Source organism: Chamaea fasciata, unplaced genomic scaffold, assembly GCF_029207755.1.
Source record: "Chamaea fasciata isolate MVZ Bird 193981 ecotype frontalis unplaced genomic scaffold, bChaFas1.0.hap1 SCAF_1, whole genome shotgun sequence".
Taxonomy (NCBI): domain Eukaryota; kingdom Metazoa; phylum Chordata; class Aves; order Passeriformes; family Sylviidae; genus Chamaea; species Chamaea fasciata.
This window is the reverse complement of record NW_027094086.1, coordinates 18950290-18965856: the sequence shown is the minus strand read 5'-3', so window position 1 is coordinate 18965856 and position 15567 is coordinate 18950290. Positions and strand designations below refer to the sequence as shown.

Here is a 15567-nt window from a genome sequence, read left to right as displayed (position 1 = left end):
GCATCAGGCTGATTCTTGTTGGGTCTGAGGACTTTTCAGACCACTGCATTCTATGCTGGGAGTTGTTTCTACTTGCATGTGCTTCCTAGAATACTAGGAGCGCTGGAATGGATGAAAGATGCATTTACTTTGCCCTCAAAAATGAATACCCTGCTCCTTTAGTGAGATATGGAGGCTTTGTAGTGTGTCATCAGGGAGGTTGAATTCGTGTTTCTACCACTCTGACCTATTTTCACAGCTGAAATACATCCTAGTTTTGTTTCGGAGAGGTCAGGTCAAAATTGAAGTGTTCTGTGTGAGCAGACAGCTCAAGCACTTGGGCTGTGGGCAGAGGTGTGGATTTTGATAGCTTGGCCAGCTGGGTAGTCAGCACACACAGCTCAGTGTTGCCTGCCTCCATCTCCTGTTGACTCGGGAGACTTACATTGTGTCAGGTTATAAAACACTTGAATCCTGTACGCATATAGTGAGGGGGAGGTAATGCTTTCACAGACTGAGGGAATGGAAGTGGGCACTGATGGGAAGAGTGGGATTTACTGCCTTAGGTGTGGGAGGGGAGGACATCAGAAAACCCTAACTGTAGACTGTAAGCTCCTGGAAAACTTGTCGTAGGGCTTCTCCTGGCTTTCATACAAGCTGCTTTCAACAGTGACCTGCCTTCCCCAACCCTACCCTCTGTTTTATCTTACTTTCCTGAAGTTAGCAGAGTTCTCTCTAATTCTGAAGATGGTGAAGAGCCTAGAATGGAAACCATATGGGAAGTGGCTGAGGTCACTTGATCTGTCCAGCTTGCAAAAGAGGAGACCTCATAGTGATCTACAGCTTCCTCAAAAGAAGGCAAGTGGGAGGGTCTGACACTGGTCTCTTCTCTTCGACCAGTGACAGGGCCCAGGGGAACAGCATGAGGCCATGTCAAGGAGTTTTAGACTGGGTATTAGGGAAACCTTCCTCAAGCAGAGAATGGCTGGGCGCTGGAACAGTCTCCCCAGGGAAGTGGTTGCAGCACCGAGACTACCAGAGTTTGGGCAATGCTCTCAGGCACATGATGGGATTCTTGGTGTTGTCCTGGGCATGGCCAGGAGTTGAATGCAGTGATCCTTGTGAGTCCCTTCCAAAGGGATATTTTATGATGATTCTGTGATTCTAAGTCTAAAGCAGCAGGTTCTTCTGCTGTGAATAACAAATCCCCATTTTTATTTCTGGCATAAGGAGCAGAAGTGGGTATTTGTGCAAGACTTCTGCTGCTCAATTACTGGAGAGGGAGAAGTTAATTTATCTTGACCTTTTGAGGAGCACCCGTCTTCCAGCTCTTCAGACACCTGAACCAGTAAGAAGAAAAAAGAAAAGTTAAATTTGGGTTGAGAAAAAAAACCCCACAAACTACATTAGGCTATATACAGCTGAGGTGTGTGTGTATATGTTTATATTATGGGGCTTCTTTACTTCATCTAACTGGGAGGAGGAGGGGAAGAAGACATCTTGTTCTGCAATTAGGGTTCTTAATTTATAGATTATTAAGGCATGTATGGGATCCTGGATGAGATCAGTCTATTTTTAGTTGCATCCTTGGACTTCTTAGGTTTATTTGACCCAGACTGCTCTTGAAAGAAAATTATTAGGCTCTTGGCAAAGCTTTGATAAGGGCTGAAAAATCTGGAACAGCTACAGTCAAGCAACTTTTGGGTTTTCTGTAGCTTGCCGAGGAGGCACCTGTTGTGCTGCAAGGTCAGGTAAAAACTTTGGAAACAAAATACTTGATCTAGATGAGGAGAGCATTGGCTGCTGCTAAGCCTACACACAAACTTCTAGTGTATTTTATTGTTACTGAGTTGGCTTCATTTCCCTCAGAGACATTTGTAGTACATTTAAACACTGAATATAATCAGAAATTAATGATTCTTCCAGCTAAGTTTTAAAAAACTGCTATTAGTAAATAAGGGAAGAAATAACTTTTAATGCATTGAATGAAGATAGCGTGAAGAATTTGTGTATAGGTTTTTAGAATTGCTAGAAACTTTTTAGAAGTAGACTTAGTCTTGATAGTCATTCATAGGTATAAAAACTTACTGTAATTGATAGCATATATAGATCAATTTTAGATGTGGGCACATTCTTTCTCAGGCTTTTTCAATCTATAAAAAGGATGAATTAAACCAAAGTTTATATTCTTTTTTATCTATATAAAGAGTACCACGGGAGATTGTTTATGTTGGGTCTGCTAGAAATCACTAGTTTGTTCTTCTCTTGTGCAGCTTGTCCTATATATAGCAAATGTAAGATATTTCTGAAGTAGGTTTCTTCTTGTAGGTTTTTTTCTCAAGATGTCATTTTGTTTGTTCTTCGTTGGCAGAACTTGCTGTGTAATTTACATTGTGATTTCCCTGCCCTCTGTACCCTGATAGTTTTGGCTATCCGTGTAGAAATATGGGAGTGGGTGTATGAAAGTTGTGCCGATCCTTGTCTAGTCTCTTTTCCAGTGTTGGAATTATGATACTAATTAAATCTAATAGTGCACTAAAGATACTGTTGGTTTATAGCATGTTTCCTTAGTACTTCAGGTAAGGTTTAAATGGATTACACTAAGTTTTCTATTCTCAATGTAGCCATGTTATTTTTTTCTTAAAAAATACATTTTATAAGTTTTCTTGCTTCTGTTCAATTTGGCTTGAAATATCTGAGTAAATTATGGTAACAAATTTGAATGTATCAAAATGGGAGTATAACTAATCCCATTGTAGCATGAAAACTTAATGTCTCATTCACAGAAGTATTTTGGGCTCCTTAATAGCAGATATTTCACTGAAGGTGAAGGCCATGTGGTTGAGGAAATTCATCTAAAAAATCCATGTGTGTATAGATGCAGATATTAAAACTCTTACTTTTCTAGAGATGTACGTGCTTTCTGTTGAACCATAGGACGACATTGGTGTGTCATGATTATCATAAATATCAAGCCAGTTAGTATAAAATAATAGAGTATGCTTCAGTTACAAATGGTTGGTTGCTTGGCCTGTGAAACAAGTCATCAAAATACAGTGCCCCAATAAAATAAACAGTTCTTAACTTGTATTATTTATGTAGAATCTTTAGTGTTTATTTACTAGCTCTATCTGTTTGCTACAGAAAAGATAATTACGAATTTAATGTTAATGCTCTTTATTTTATAAAAAAGCTTTAAATACTCTGTACTTATCAAACAGTGAGAAAAAAAAGATCTCTAGTGATTAGATCAAACATACAGGAACTCTAGATCATCACCCCTCAGATGAAAGCAGATTGGGTATGATACAAAATTAATTAAACACAGCAATTCCAGAAACGTTGCTTGCCTGATGGGGTCAATGTCCTATTTAGTCTTCATTAATCGCTTCCTGGATAGCAGCAAGTACTTGTGCAGTTAGTTGGTTTCCAGTTATCAGCTGTTTGTATTGGTCAAATTCTTAAAGCATTGCAGAGGAATGAAGTCGCTATTTTAGCAGCTGGTGTCTGTTGGAATCAGCAGGAGTAAGCTGTGTAACTGGTGGATTAGATGTCTGCCCACGGGGCTGTAGTCAGCAGCCTGTGACAGTACTGAGAGAGGAAAATGAATTTAACACACGCATTGCCTCAATTTTTTTCAGATGCTGGCCAGAAGAAGACCCCAGACAAGAAAGATGGGCGACGAATGTCTTTTCAAAGACCTAGAGGGACTCTTGAATATTCTGTAAGTTACTGCTTTATTGTTTGAATGTTACTGCAAAGCAAGTGCAGGCTAAAAAGTTGCGTAACAAAATATAACCAAACTGTAATGTGTATTGCCTTTAGTGTTAGAATTCTGTCTATCTGATAGTTTAGTTTGGCAGAAATGAAATCAAAAAAATTAGCCGGTAGTACTAATGCTGTTTTTCCCCTTTAAGTGCCTTTTGTTTTTTTCCTTGGAAATCCCAATCTAATCAAACTGTTGACTGGTTCACTTTTAGATAACTAGTTAGAAATAAATAGCAATAGTTATATAATTATGTGCAAGTTCTCTGTTTTCAGCATTATTAATAAACTGTTGCTGTCAGAGGAAATAACAGGATAAAGTTGGGAAGGGAAGCTGCATCTTGAAGATGACTTTCTGGTATTCTAATAATTGCCATAAATCTGTACCTTTTACTGTATAACACTGTTTCTGCATCAGTATCTGAAAATGGAGCCTTTCTCTCCCTGTTCTGTTCTTGAAATGACCCTCAAACTGTGCTGCAGTCAGCTTTCACATTTGTGGTTACTAAGGGAAACAGAAGTGAGAAGTATCTGTCTTGTGTTATGTACTGGAAATATAATTAAGCCTATAAATAATGCTTACAAGAGTTGATGTTAAAATAGGGGAGGTCTGCCACAGTTGTCTTTGAATGCTTTTGAAGCTGGACACAATAAATAAAAATGAGAACTTCTTAATGAAAAGACTTTACTTGACCTCTTGGTGTTCTCTTACTCCAGGAATAAGAGAGAGGGGGAGGACTTAACTCTGTTACATTAAGCCAAGCTGTGATAATTGCTTAAGTACTGAGAAGGCTGTGATAGTCTTTGAGAGAGAGTATGTAGTGGAGCAAGAAGCATTTCATTAGTGTGCCTTTAATTGGAATTTGAATATAATTCTAGCCTCCTCTAAAGACTTCCTTGAAGTTGAAATTCAAAACAGAAATTTTCTGCTTAGATTCTAGCAGTTGAAGAATGTTAATGTAAATGTGACTGTTGTTGATGTTGTATTAACCCCATTTGGTCTGAAATACCTGGAAAAAAGGGTCAGGTGTAGCTCTGCATTACTGGCATCCATACTCAGTACATCCCATAATTTGGCTTTTGCCACCATGTGGGTTCTTTCATTTTGGTATGTAACATTCCAGGCCAAGCGAAAGCAATGAGCTTTCCTTTTTTTAACTTGGTTGTGTTTGTGCCAAGTTGTCATGTACTTCTTCTGCAGGTTTTTATGTTCCAGTAGGTGGGGTTTTAGATCCAAAAATAGCTTTCTTAGTAAGTACTGAAGTATGCATCACTTCCTTGTGAGTCAAAGAGATGATTCACAGAAATCAAAGGCTTTTTGTCATTAAACTTAGTCCACCTTCTGAAGGAGCCTGTTGCACTAATGGAACACGGTGCATTCCAGCTTCACAAATACTGTATTCTGTCAGGTATTGCTGTACATTTCACTCATGTGTACGAAGCACTTAAGTAGCATCATGTTTAGTTAATATTGTGTGCATGTATTTTAATGCACGGCCGTATGCTCACTGTAAGAGAGGGCCAGTAGCTATTGTGGTAATTTGCTACTGTTGTTATTTATTTCTTTACTATATGTGAAGAGGTGCACTTGTGTCTGGTTTCTGATTTAGTCCTGCTTCCTGTCACAGTGATGACACACGTGTACACACACAGGTATTTATATACCTGCATTTGTTGCTTTTTGAGAAGTAGTACAGAATGAAGGCAGAAACCAGACTCCCTCTCACCTTCCAGCACTGTTGAAGTTAGTGGGGGTTTTTGCCATTTTTTAGATAGTCATTTAATGTATTAGTTTTTCCAGTGGCTACATGGTTTTAGAAGGGAAGGTCTTATTTGTATTCGTGAAGTTTGGGGTGAGTTGGCATCTCAGTTGTGCAAACTATGGTGTTTTAATATGAAGTAGACTTCACACCAGAATTTTTTTAGAAATAAAATTGCTATGGGACAAATAAACAATAAAATAAGTTTTCTCTTTAAAGCTAAAGACAGAATGCAGATGATGTTTAAGATTTTAATCTAAAATTCCCAAGGCTTGAAAACTTGAACCTGCTGTTCTGCATATAGCAGCTAAGAGAAGATGTCAGCAGACATGGTACTCATTAGTGGAAGTATGTTCTGAACTGCCTCTAAAGGATACAGAAAAAACTGGTTCATTTTTTGCTGATACTGCTTAGACAGTGATCAGATATCTTTTAATAGAGTTTATCCATTTCTCAATGTCAGTCAGCATATTAGATGCAAGTTGATATTGTCTGTTGTTTCAGAATTCACAGTTGCTGCTCAGGCTATATGTTTTCCCCTTCAGCTTTTTGTGTTCCATGTTGTATCAACGCAACTGGTGCCTGCCTATAGGTGTCAGAAGAGCCAACTACAGGTGAATAATTGGAACATGAGCAGAGTGTTACTGATCACCAGTGATTGTAAGATTCTAGCAGCCTTGTGACTTCAGTAAAAGCCTTCTAACTGCTCTTCCTTTTGAGGAGAAGAAGGAAATAATTGTAGTTACTTACAGATATGTTTGATTCCTGTTTAAAGAAAGTTCGTGAGTGAGCAGTTGAAATGAATGATGAGTGTTGGAGGCTCCAATGTAAGACTTCCCTTTATCTCTCTGGGGGTTGTAGTCTGTGCTCCCCTGAAGTAGTGAATAAGTACTTAATACACAGATTATGGTGTTCAAGGTTATGGAAAGGGCCCAGTATCAATTCCTGAGGGTCACAGAAGCCTTTAGTAGACTATAACCTCAAGACTGAGCTTTCAGCCTGTATATAGGGAGTGCGAAGGATTCTCTTCTGGTGCCGCTAGTTCTATTGCCATCATAAACCTTTGCATGCCATTTAGAAAGCTATACACTTAGGAGTTTTTGGTGATTTGAAAAAAAACCAAAACAAAACCTTGTCTCTTCCATTTCATACCCAAGGAGTGTGTTCTTTTTTGGCTGCCACTTTTCTTTGAGCATGTCATTGTCACAGTCTTTTAAAAAGTTTGAGGAAATACTGGAAATGTAGATCCTAATGGTGATATTACTTCATCTGTTGTCTTTTACTAATTATTTTTGAAGTTGGCTTTATGATATTTACAAGGTTTGTTTTACTGATGCTGCATTTTATATAAATTAAGTCTGTTAACAATTAGTTAATAAAGTCATTAATTGGTATTTCTAAAGGCTTGGGTGCAGTGCCAAAGTTGTGTTATTTACTCACTTTTTTTCTCCCCTTTTTTTAATCTTCCCATCTGTTTAATTTTGTTAGTTTATTTTAATGCTCTTAAACTATTGTTTAATTGTTTTCTGGCTCTTGGACATCTAGTGTTGAAATAAAAAAAATAATTATTTTTACACTCTGATTCATATGTATTTGATATTTAATTTTTAATGGAAGAAGTGAATTCTCACTGTTGAGATGCAATTACAGTAAAGCTCATTAAAATACCAGTAGAGATTTTGGTTTAAAATAAAGCTTTTAAATCACTTTGCCAGCTGATGATCTGAGGGAAATGAAGGTAGTTTGAACCAGAGATAGTGGTGACAGAAATTCTCTGCTGTTATACACAAACCACCTGGGAAACATGGGTGTATTCTCAATGAAGATTAAATACTCAAATATTTATATAAGATTTTTAACATTAAGAGTCGCATTTAAGGAGCTACCTCAATGTATAGAAAGTTTATTTTCTGAGAAAGTAGGAGTAACTTCTTGCCTTCTCTTAGAGTAGTGAATTGTTAGGGGAAAAGCTGGGGATCCATGATTTCTGGCGGCACTATTCAAATCTTGTTACTTCTGTGCTTTCATCAAAGTTGTTCTTTGAGATTTTGGCTTTTCAGATTCTACCTTTTAGAATCATATAGGGCTTGAGAACTGGAAAGTAGACATTTGAATCTAGGAAGATACTTGAGGAAGTCTATTATGTGAGCAGCGTCTTTGTTTTGAGAAAGTATCTCTGCTGGTCCCTGAAGTCACATGTAGTGTGGAAATTTGCCTGTGCAAACTTCACAGCCAAACAAAAAAGAAGCTTATACTTGCCACTGTATTTATCGTGAGATAAACCCTTAAGTTGCCAAGCTATCTCACAAGCTGTTTTTATTTCAGAAGGCTGTACAGAATGAATGCACTCTAAAAAGGGCTAAAGCTTTGTGGTTGGAATGCTTTAATTTGTTTTATGTTGTAAGTTAGTCTAAAATCTCAATTGCTTCAATCATTAAGTGATACATAAGAATTATTTACCTAGCAGCTGGCTGTTGTCTTTTAACGTTTATGTGAGAGCAAACTTAGGCAAAACTTTTGAATTTCACTTTGCAGTTTGTTTTAGCAAACTTTCTGTATTATGTAGAGCTTCTGATGGAAACTTTACTGTTCAATGATTTGGTGGTTAGTTTTGTTATGGTCTGTGAAGCACATGGTACATATCTGGTCTTGTTACAGACCTATTTTGATTTCTGCTTTAGTACCAGTTAAGCACAGCATATGAAAAGATTATTATATTTTTCTGTATCTGTGATCATACAGTACTGAATGACTGAGAGCTACTACAATACAGTCTTCCACACTGGAAATACTGGTGTAGAGAGATGTCTGCTGCTTTGTTTAGCTTACTGGCTTCCTGTATAAAAAACTCTGATTGTAGGTTTCTAATCCTATTTTAAAAACACTAATTGCCCTCTCTTTGGCAATGCTTATATCTTTTTGTTAGTGAATCTAGGCTGCCAGGTGCATCTTTACAAAATTATGTGGAAAAGAATTCTCTAACTCTGCTTACAATTAGCTGCAAATGTGTCTTAGCTTATATAACTTCATCTTGTCTTAACTGATAAAATCTGTTTATTTCTGGTACCGTGTTTATGAAGCCTTGTGCCATTATGCTGTAAACCTTTTGGTTGTTTGTTTCTTTGCGTCACCATTATTCCTAAGGCTGTGAATTCTTTTTTCTGAAATAGTTTCTCTGTATGAAACTTTATTTTCCTTTTGCTTTCTACTGGTAGCTCATTTTGAATACACTTTGGGAGATGGAGGTCAGAATCTGAGCTTAAAAAAAATCCTTTTCTTAGTTGGGAATCACTTTATCAAAATGCTTATGCTCCATCTGCTGTCATAGTAGTCGACCTGCTTTGCTTCAGCGTTTTTGCATTTTCTCAGTGATGGATTTTACTTGAAAGTCAGGGTCTAACAAAAGCTTATTTCAATAGTAAGAGGGTGGGTTTATATTTATAGAGAACTCTTTGGATTTTCTGTAGGTGAGGAGTGGAGAAAAGCAGTTGAAGAGGGGGAATGAATCATTCTATGAACCCAGCCAATGGTGTATTGCCCAGTGGTAATCAGCAGTGAAGTTGTAGACCAGAAGTTCTGGTGCAATAGCTGAGCCTACAGCTTAAAATACGACATTTCTGGCCACCTGGAAACATAGTGGGAAGGCATATGCTTTTGTGTGGGGTTGCAGTAGACTAATATTTAGGGGGTAGGTATGTTTTTTGTGGTGGCTTTGTTGGGTTTTTTTGGGGGTGGAAGTCATAAGAAATGAAGATAGTAAAGTTCATCAGAATCTCGGTAAATCTACACAAGCTAAAATATGTAAGCCACTATTTGAACTAATTGCTCACAGGTTTGTTTTGTTTGTTTTTCCCCCCAATTGATACAGGTGGAATCAAGAGATACTTTAAACAGTATTGCCTTGAAATTTGATACAACACCCAATGAACTGGTTCAATTAAATAAGCTTTTCTCCAGAGCAGTCGTTCCTGGACAGGTACTAGTACACTGTATATGTTACTTATCCAACAAAGTCCTCTTTTGCTGTATTTCTCCTTCCTACCAGAGTGCTAAAGTACTTCTCTTACTGATTTTCCTACTGGCTTTGTAAAAGAGTTTTTCCTTTTTCTCTAGTCTGCTCCTTGTGCCTATCAAATAACTGCCTGAAAGGAAACATGTAAGGAAGCTACCTGTGTCCCTTGTTTAAGATCAGAGGACTTTTAAAACTAGATGTGCTTAATGGTACAACAATAACACTTAGATCCATGCCAAATTGTTGCTTTGCAAATACAGCAGGCTGTTTACCAACTCTAGCTCAGCAGACACATTCAGGGTACAGCTTACCAACAGCGTTCCGTGACTGCATATTAGTGTCTGCAATTCTATTTTAATAAATTGAGTCATGTTTCTGTTCTGCTCTGGAAACTTAATGTTTTTACCAGCAGTATATTAATTACCATTCACTTATTATAGGTCACTATTGCCTTTTTTGGTTCTTTTCCCCCTGCTGTTTTTGCCTTTAGTTTTCACTTCTTGTTGAAAGCCAGGCCGTGAAACAAGTGATAGGTTAACTGTGGTATCAGCCATCAGCTGTCTGGTATTTGCCCTTTGTTTGAGAAAGTTCTGTCTTCATTTTTGATTGCTGCAGAACTTTCTCTAGGTAGATTGAATGCCTGCTATGGCGGAAATAATATATTAAAGGTGTAAATACCTTCAGTTGAAATTTTTATATGTATATTCAGTGAGTCTGCTTCCTCATTGCTCAAACAGAGTCATAACAAGAGAAATAATTGGACACATCTTCCTTGGACACTCTTATTTCTGGCATGCTGTATACTTTTAATGCTTTCTCTCTGAACTTCTTCCTCTGTTATTATGACTGAAAATCAAAATTAAATCAATACAGCATTTAAAAACTTGAAGTGCTAAAATTTCAAGTACTTTGTGTAGTATTGTTTTTTCCCTCTACTCATAATGCTTTTAAAAGCAGTGGGAGCAGGAATGGTTTTGTGTAGCTTATTTTGAGAAAGTGTAGTAAATGTACCTTAGCTGGTGGGAAATCTAAAGTAAATCTGAAAGCATAACTAACTTCTAACTACATTATATCTTCTTTATAGATTTTGTATGTTCCTGACCCAGACTACATTTCTAGTGTGGACAGCTCCCCCTCTCTAAGTCCTGTAAGTCCCCTATCACCTACATCTTCCGAAGCAGAGCTTGACAAGGCTACAGTAAATGTAGGTATACCTATTGTCCTTAAAATTAATTTTCCCTTACAAGATAAATGTCACAGATGCTATGCTTTCTTCTTAAACTATCCTTTTGTTTTGGGGAGAAAGTATTAGACAGCACTCAGAGTTGAAAGTAAAATAGTTCCTTTTTAAGAGTAAATACAAGATGTTAATCTTCGTAAATTACAGTTTTCAATGTGAAAACTGATTTGAAGGCAAATTACTTGTAGCAAAATACTGTCATTGCACTCTGAAATCTTAATTAGTTACTGTTTCATTTCTGTATTTGTTACATTTCAGAGCTTGTTAAATGTTTGTCTCTAATCTTATTGATAGTTTTTGTAGAAAAGATGCATTGGCAGGAATGCTTAAGTTCCCCTTGCTTGCTGTAGAGACGTAGGAGAGTTCTCTAGTTTCATTTCACAAAATTAGGTTCAAAAAAGGGGGATTTTGGTGAAAGGCTAATGCGGAATTAATTGTAGCTGGCTTTTACTCAGTAGTTCTACATTTGTAGACTTTGAAAATGCTAAAAATGTTTAGCCATCCATGTTGTGCTGTAATTCAGCTCACATGTAGATATTTGGGTAGGAGCTGGCTTTGTACAAGCATGTCTTACCAGGAACACTGATTTGCTGTCAGCAGCATTCCATAGAGAGCAGTCCAGCCAGGAAGATTCAGTATATGAGCCTGAGCTGCTCTGCAGTTTTTGCAACTGTGATCTTATTTGCATGTTTCTTCATGCATCACCACTGTTCTTTTCCCAGTTATTATCTTTTCCTCTCAAGAAAGAAATTTTCTTGGTAGCATATTTTGACAGTACTTAGTCAAGCTGACAAACATCTATTCCAGGATTCTGTGTGCTCAAAGTTGAGGAAGGTTTGAGACTTAAAGAATTTACTTATTTGCTTACACGACTTGGTCCAGGTGACTTTACATATAAAGATTTTGCTTTATTCCTGAGCAGGTTCCTGACTCAATTACAAAGTCTTCTACTGAACATTGCTGTTTGGTTTTGCTGTGATGCCTTTTTCTCTATCTTATTATGCCAGTTCTTATGTCTGCTGTCATTTTTGCTGAATAATTTCTTCTATGTTTGATGGCAAACTGAGAGGGGTGTAGCACAGTAAACAGACTCACCTGCAAGAATACGTTCTTGTATTAGAGATCTTGTATCTATATCAGGTAGTCTCAGAAAGACCTATCCATATAACATATGTTGTGAGAAGTTATTCGAGGGAAAAATTATCAATTTTACTACTGGAAATCAGAGCTTTTCCTACAGATTCCATGCCAGGAAAATACCTTTTCTTTTGTCAATTATTTTGCGTATCTCTTGGCATATAGTAGATAAGGAGATATAATGGTGTAACCATGCCTATAATTTGTTTGAAAACATTTGATTGACTGTGCTGGTATCAGAGATAAAAACCTGCAAGTGTAGAAGAAACAAAATAAATAAAAATACTTAAAATTAAAACCTCTTCTGCAAAAGATGGTTTCATTTAGTGTGGTCACTCTAGTACTAGCAACAATTGGAATGTTAAATTTCATTTAACTGACACTTTATTGTTACATAACTGTTCTGTGCATCTTGTTACATGTAGTGGATTGTTATAAGCAGTTCTTAAATGCTTCAAGGAAAGTCAGATTAGCAGTGAGACAGTATGTAATAGTGTTTATTTTGTTTCCGAGGCCTTTCAAAGTACATCTAAGGAAAGAAGAAATATTTGTCAAAAAGTCAAGTAATGGAAATCACTTGTACTTGTCATTGTGGACTGTGTGCATTTGGTTTTGTTTTCAGTCTCTCCAGCAACACAAAAGGCACTCAGCTTCTATGTGAGCAGTTAAGGCTGGAGGGTTTTGTTCTTCATCATGGCACCTGTCCTTCATGTTTTTCTTTTCACTTTTTGCTGATTGCTATCATTATGAAGGGGAGAAATACTAGCATACATTCTTTAATCCTCTCTTGATGTCTGTCTTCTTTGACCTCCAGTTTTGACTCCAGATTTGCCATTTAAATTTGAGTGTGTTTCAAGGTAAAGATGTGTGCCTCTGCTTATATAATGCAAAGGAGTCTTCTCTCTGCTCTGGTCAATAGAGTCAGTGATTTCTAGTTACAAATTCCATAAAAAGGCTAACAAATATCTGAATGCCTGTTCAGTCAAAAATAAACTGACATGCTCAATTCTTCTTCTGTTTTATTGAACATTGGAGTAGCTTACCACAGCCATGTGGCTAGATACAAACTAGCGTGTGGCTGATAGAAGATCTGCATAACTTTGCTAAAGTTAAGGGGTTTATGGTAGGTTTTTGCTTGGTTGTATTTTTTTTTTAAATTTTGCTACACTTAAGCTAAGATTTCAGTGTGTATTTTAATAATTTTGTTGCTGTCAGTGTGTAAGAATTAACTTAAATTTTGAAGCTTTTCTGATGCTGCTGGGTTTTTTAAAGATTTCTTCATTCAGCAGTCTTAGGCACATATTTGAGAAGATCCTTTATGCTTTGCTACCTATTAAGCTTCAGAATAATATGTATTTACAAGGGCATCATCATTAAATTGGAAAGTCTACCATTGTGGTGGTGCATCCCCCCCGCCCCTCCCTTTCCCAAGCCATACTGGGATCTGAGTTTGTGTCATGTGGCGATATGATGAGAATTAGCTGGCTTGTTCAGAGTGGGCTTGGATATCAGCTGAGCACTTTCAGAGCCACTTGCTGAGTTATGTGTCACAAGAGTGACCCTGCAGTTTTCAGTAGGAAGGGATATGTAGGAGAATTAATCTCCAGGAGGTTTGTTTCATAATTATACCTTGATTAGCTTTTTCAGCAGAATTCAGTTTAGTGTTCTGTATACTGTTTTGGTTTTTTGGTTCATCTGTAATGAATGTTGAAAGATGCTGGCAAAGGCTAAAGTAGTGCCAGAGAGATGATGAATGAAAGCAGTTCTGCATAATGTTCCTAGATATGATTAAAGGCATTTATCTGCAGTCTGTACTAGCAAGTAGAACTGAACAGGAAAGCAGAAAACCAAAAGGAACATGGGACTTCCTGTTTTCTGAAAATAGTAATATTTTATTAGTAACTAAAAATAGCAATTATATATGAAATGATACATAAGATGTGAGTGAAGCTCCAAAGCAGGGTTTCCATGTCTATAAAATAGGCTTTGGTGAAGTCTGTTGAAGTCTGTCTATGGTTTGTTTATCTTTAGTTAGAAAAAAAAAATTTTTCGTTGTCTGCCCTGTCCCTGGTAGGGTTCCATGTTCGCTACTTAGTTGGTAGACACTGACTGGGAGACAGTGAGGTAGGTAATTCTTTCTATTACCTTCCCTGAGAAGTCATGAAGGAAGTCCTCTGGAAGTTAAATCCAGGCATGTGAATGACAAAGATGGTTGGATACAGCCAGAGAGAATTTACCAAGGCTATATCATACCTGTGTAAACTGATATATAGGCTGTATAAACTGATGGCTTTCTGTGAGGAAAGGACAGGCTCAGTAGGTGAGGGAAGAGTAATGCATGTTCCTTACCCTGACTAGAGCCAGGTCCTTGATACTGTTCCAAAGCTGCCTTGTTAAAGTACTGGTAAAATGTGAACTGAAGGGGTAGAGTAGAACATGGGCCAGGAAAATTGCCAGGATCATTGTGTTCAAACTTATTCAGCATTTGTGTATGTGATTTTTCTAAAAAAATCTTCTGTAGAATCATAGAATAGGTTGGGTTGGAAGGGACCTTAAAGGTATTCAGTTCCAACTCCTCTGCCATAGGCAGGTTCACCTTCCACTACACCAGGTTACTCAGACCCCCATCCAGCCTGGCCTTGAACACTGTTTGCTATGGTGGCGGTTTGTTTCAAATCCTTGGGAGTCCCTATTGGGGCAGTTCTTTTATAATCTGTCCATCAGTGACCTGACTGGTCAAATTACACAGCAGAAAATCTCCAAAAGTTGATATTGAAAAAGTTGCTAAGTTGCAAGTTGTTAAGTTCTTTGTTTCTTTATATTTCCTTTCAGGATTCAGATGGAGTCCAACAGAAGGAGTCAGCTGTTTCACCAGCACATGCATGTGTTCGTCCTTCGAGAGTGGTATCATCCACCTCCGAAGAGGAGGAAGCATTTACAGAGAAATTTCTAAAAATTAACTGCAAGTACATCACTAATGGCAAGGTATTGAAACATTCAGGTTTTACTGTTGCCGTATAGGATGTAATAATAAAGCACGTTTAAAGTAGACTTTAGTCAGGGATGAACAGATGAATCAACTCACATTCATTTGTCTGTATAAATATACTAATTTTTTTTTGCTCACTTTGGATTCTCCAGGCCTCTTGTTTAGGACACGATGCAAGCAGTTGATACGTGACAGACATCCGTGATGCTGTACTGTTACATAATTCTTGTATATTGAGGGCATGAGGTCTGTTTGTTCCTTATCTTAGTATCTCTCATAAGTAATTTTCTTTACCTATAGTGGCGAAAAACATGCTTTAAACTGTACTAGGAAATACACAGTTGTGTAGCATTGCTTCCTTTTTTTTAATCTTTTTAAAGCGGAACAGGTCAAGCAGAATAAACCTCTGATTCTGCAAACAAGTTCTCTACTGTTTACCATTCGATTTGGTGTGATATGGTATGGTAGAAACCTTGATTTTTTTTTTTTTCTTTGAAGCAGTTACAGTTGTGTCAATAGTATCATTATGCAAAATGCCTCCCAATTAGTGACACTTAATTAACCTCTGTTCAGCTCATAAGTGCACAAATCTTGCACAGACTTCTAGAGACAATGTCAAAATACTTTACCTCAGAACACTTCACCAAAAATCAAAATGTATTGCTCCCCTACATCACAGAAAAAT

General features: G+C 37.3%; 1 protein-coding gene across 5 annotated transcripts in view; it reads left to right on the top strand.

The window, feature by feature from the left end:
* OXR1 (oxidation resistance 1) overlaps positions 1 to 15567 on the top strand; it is a 261917-nt gene that overhangs the window by 195657 nt on the left and 50693 nt on the right. For all 5 annotated transcript variants that reach the window (XM_066177402.1, XM_066177385.1, XM_066177408.1 and 2 more), the window contains 4 exons: positions 3621 to 3703; positions 9373 to 9480; positions 10601 to 10720; positions 14726 to 14878. In XM_066177402.1, coding sequence (XP_066033499.1) covers positions 3621 to 3703; positions 9373 to 9480; positions 10601 to 10720; positions 14726 to 14878 — 464 coding nt within the window. The remainder of the gene's footprint in view (positions 1 to 3620; positions 3704 to 9372; positions 9481 to 10600; positions 10721 to 14725; positions 14879 to 15567) is intronic.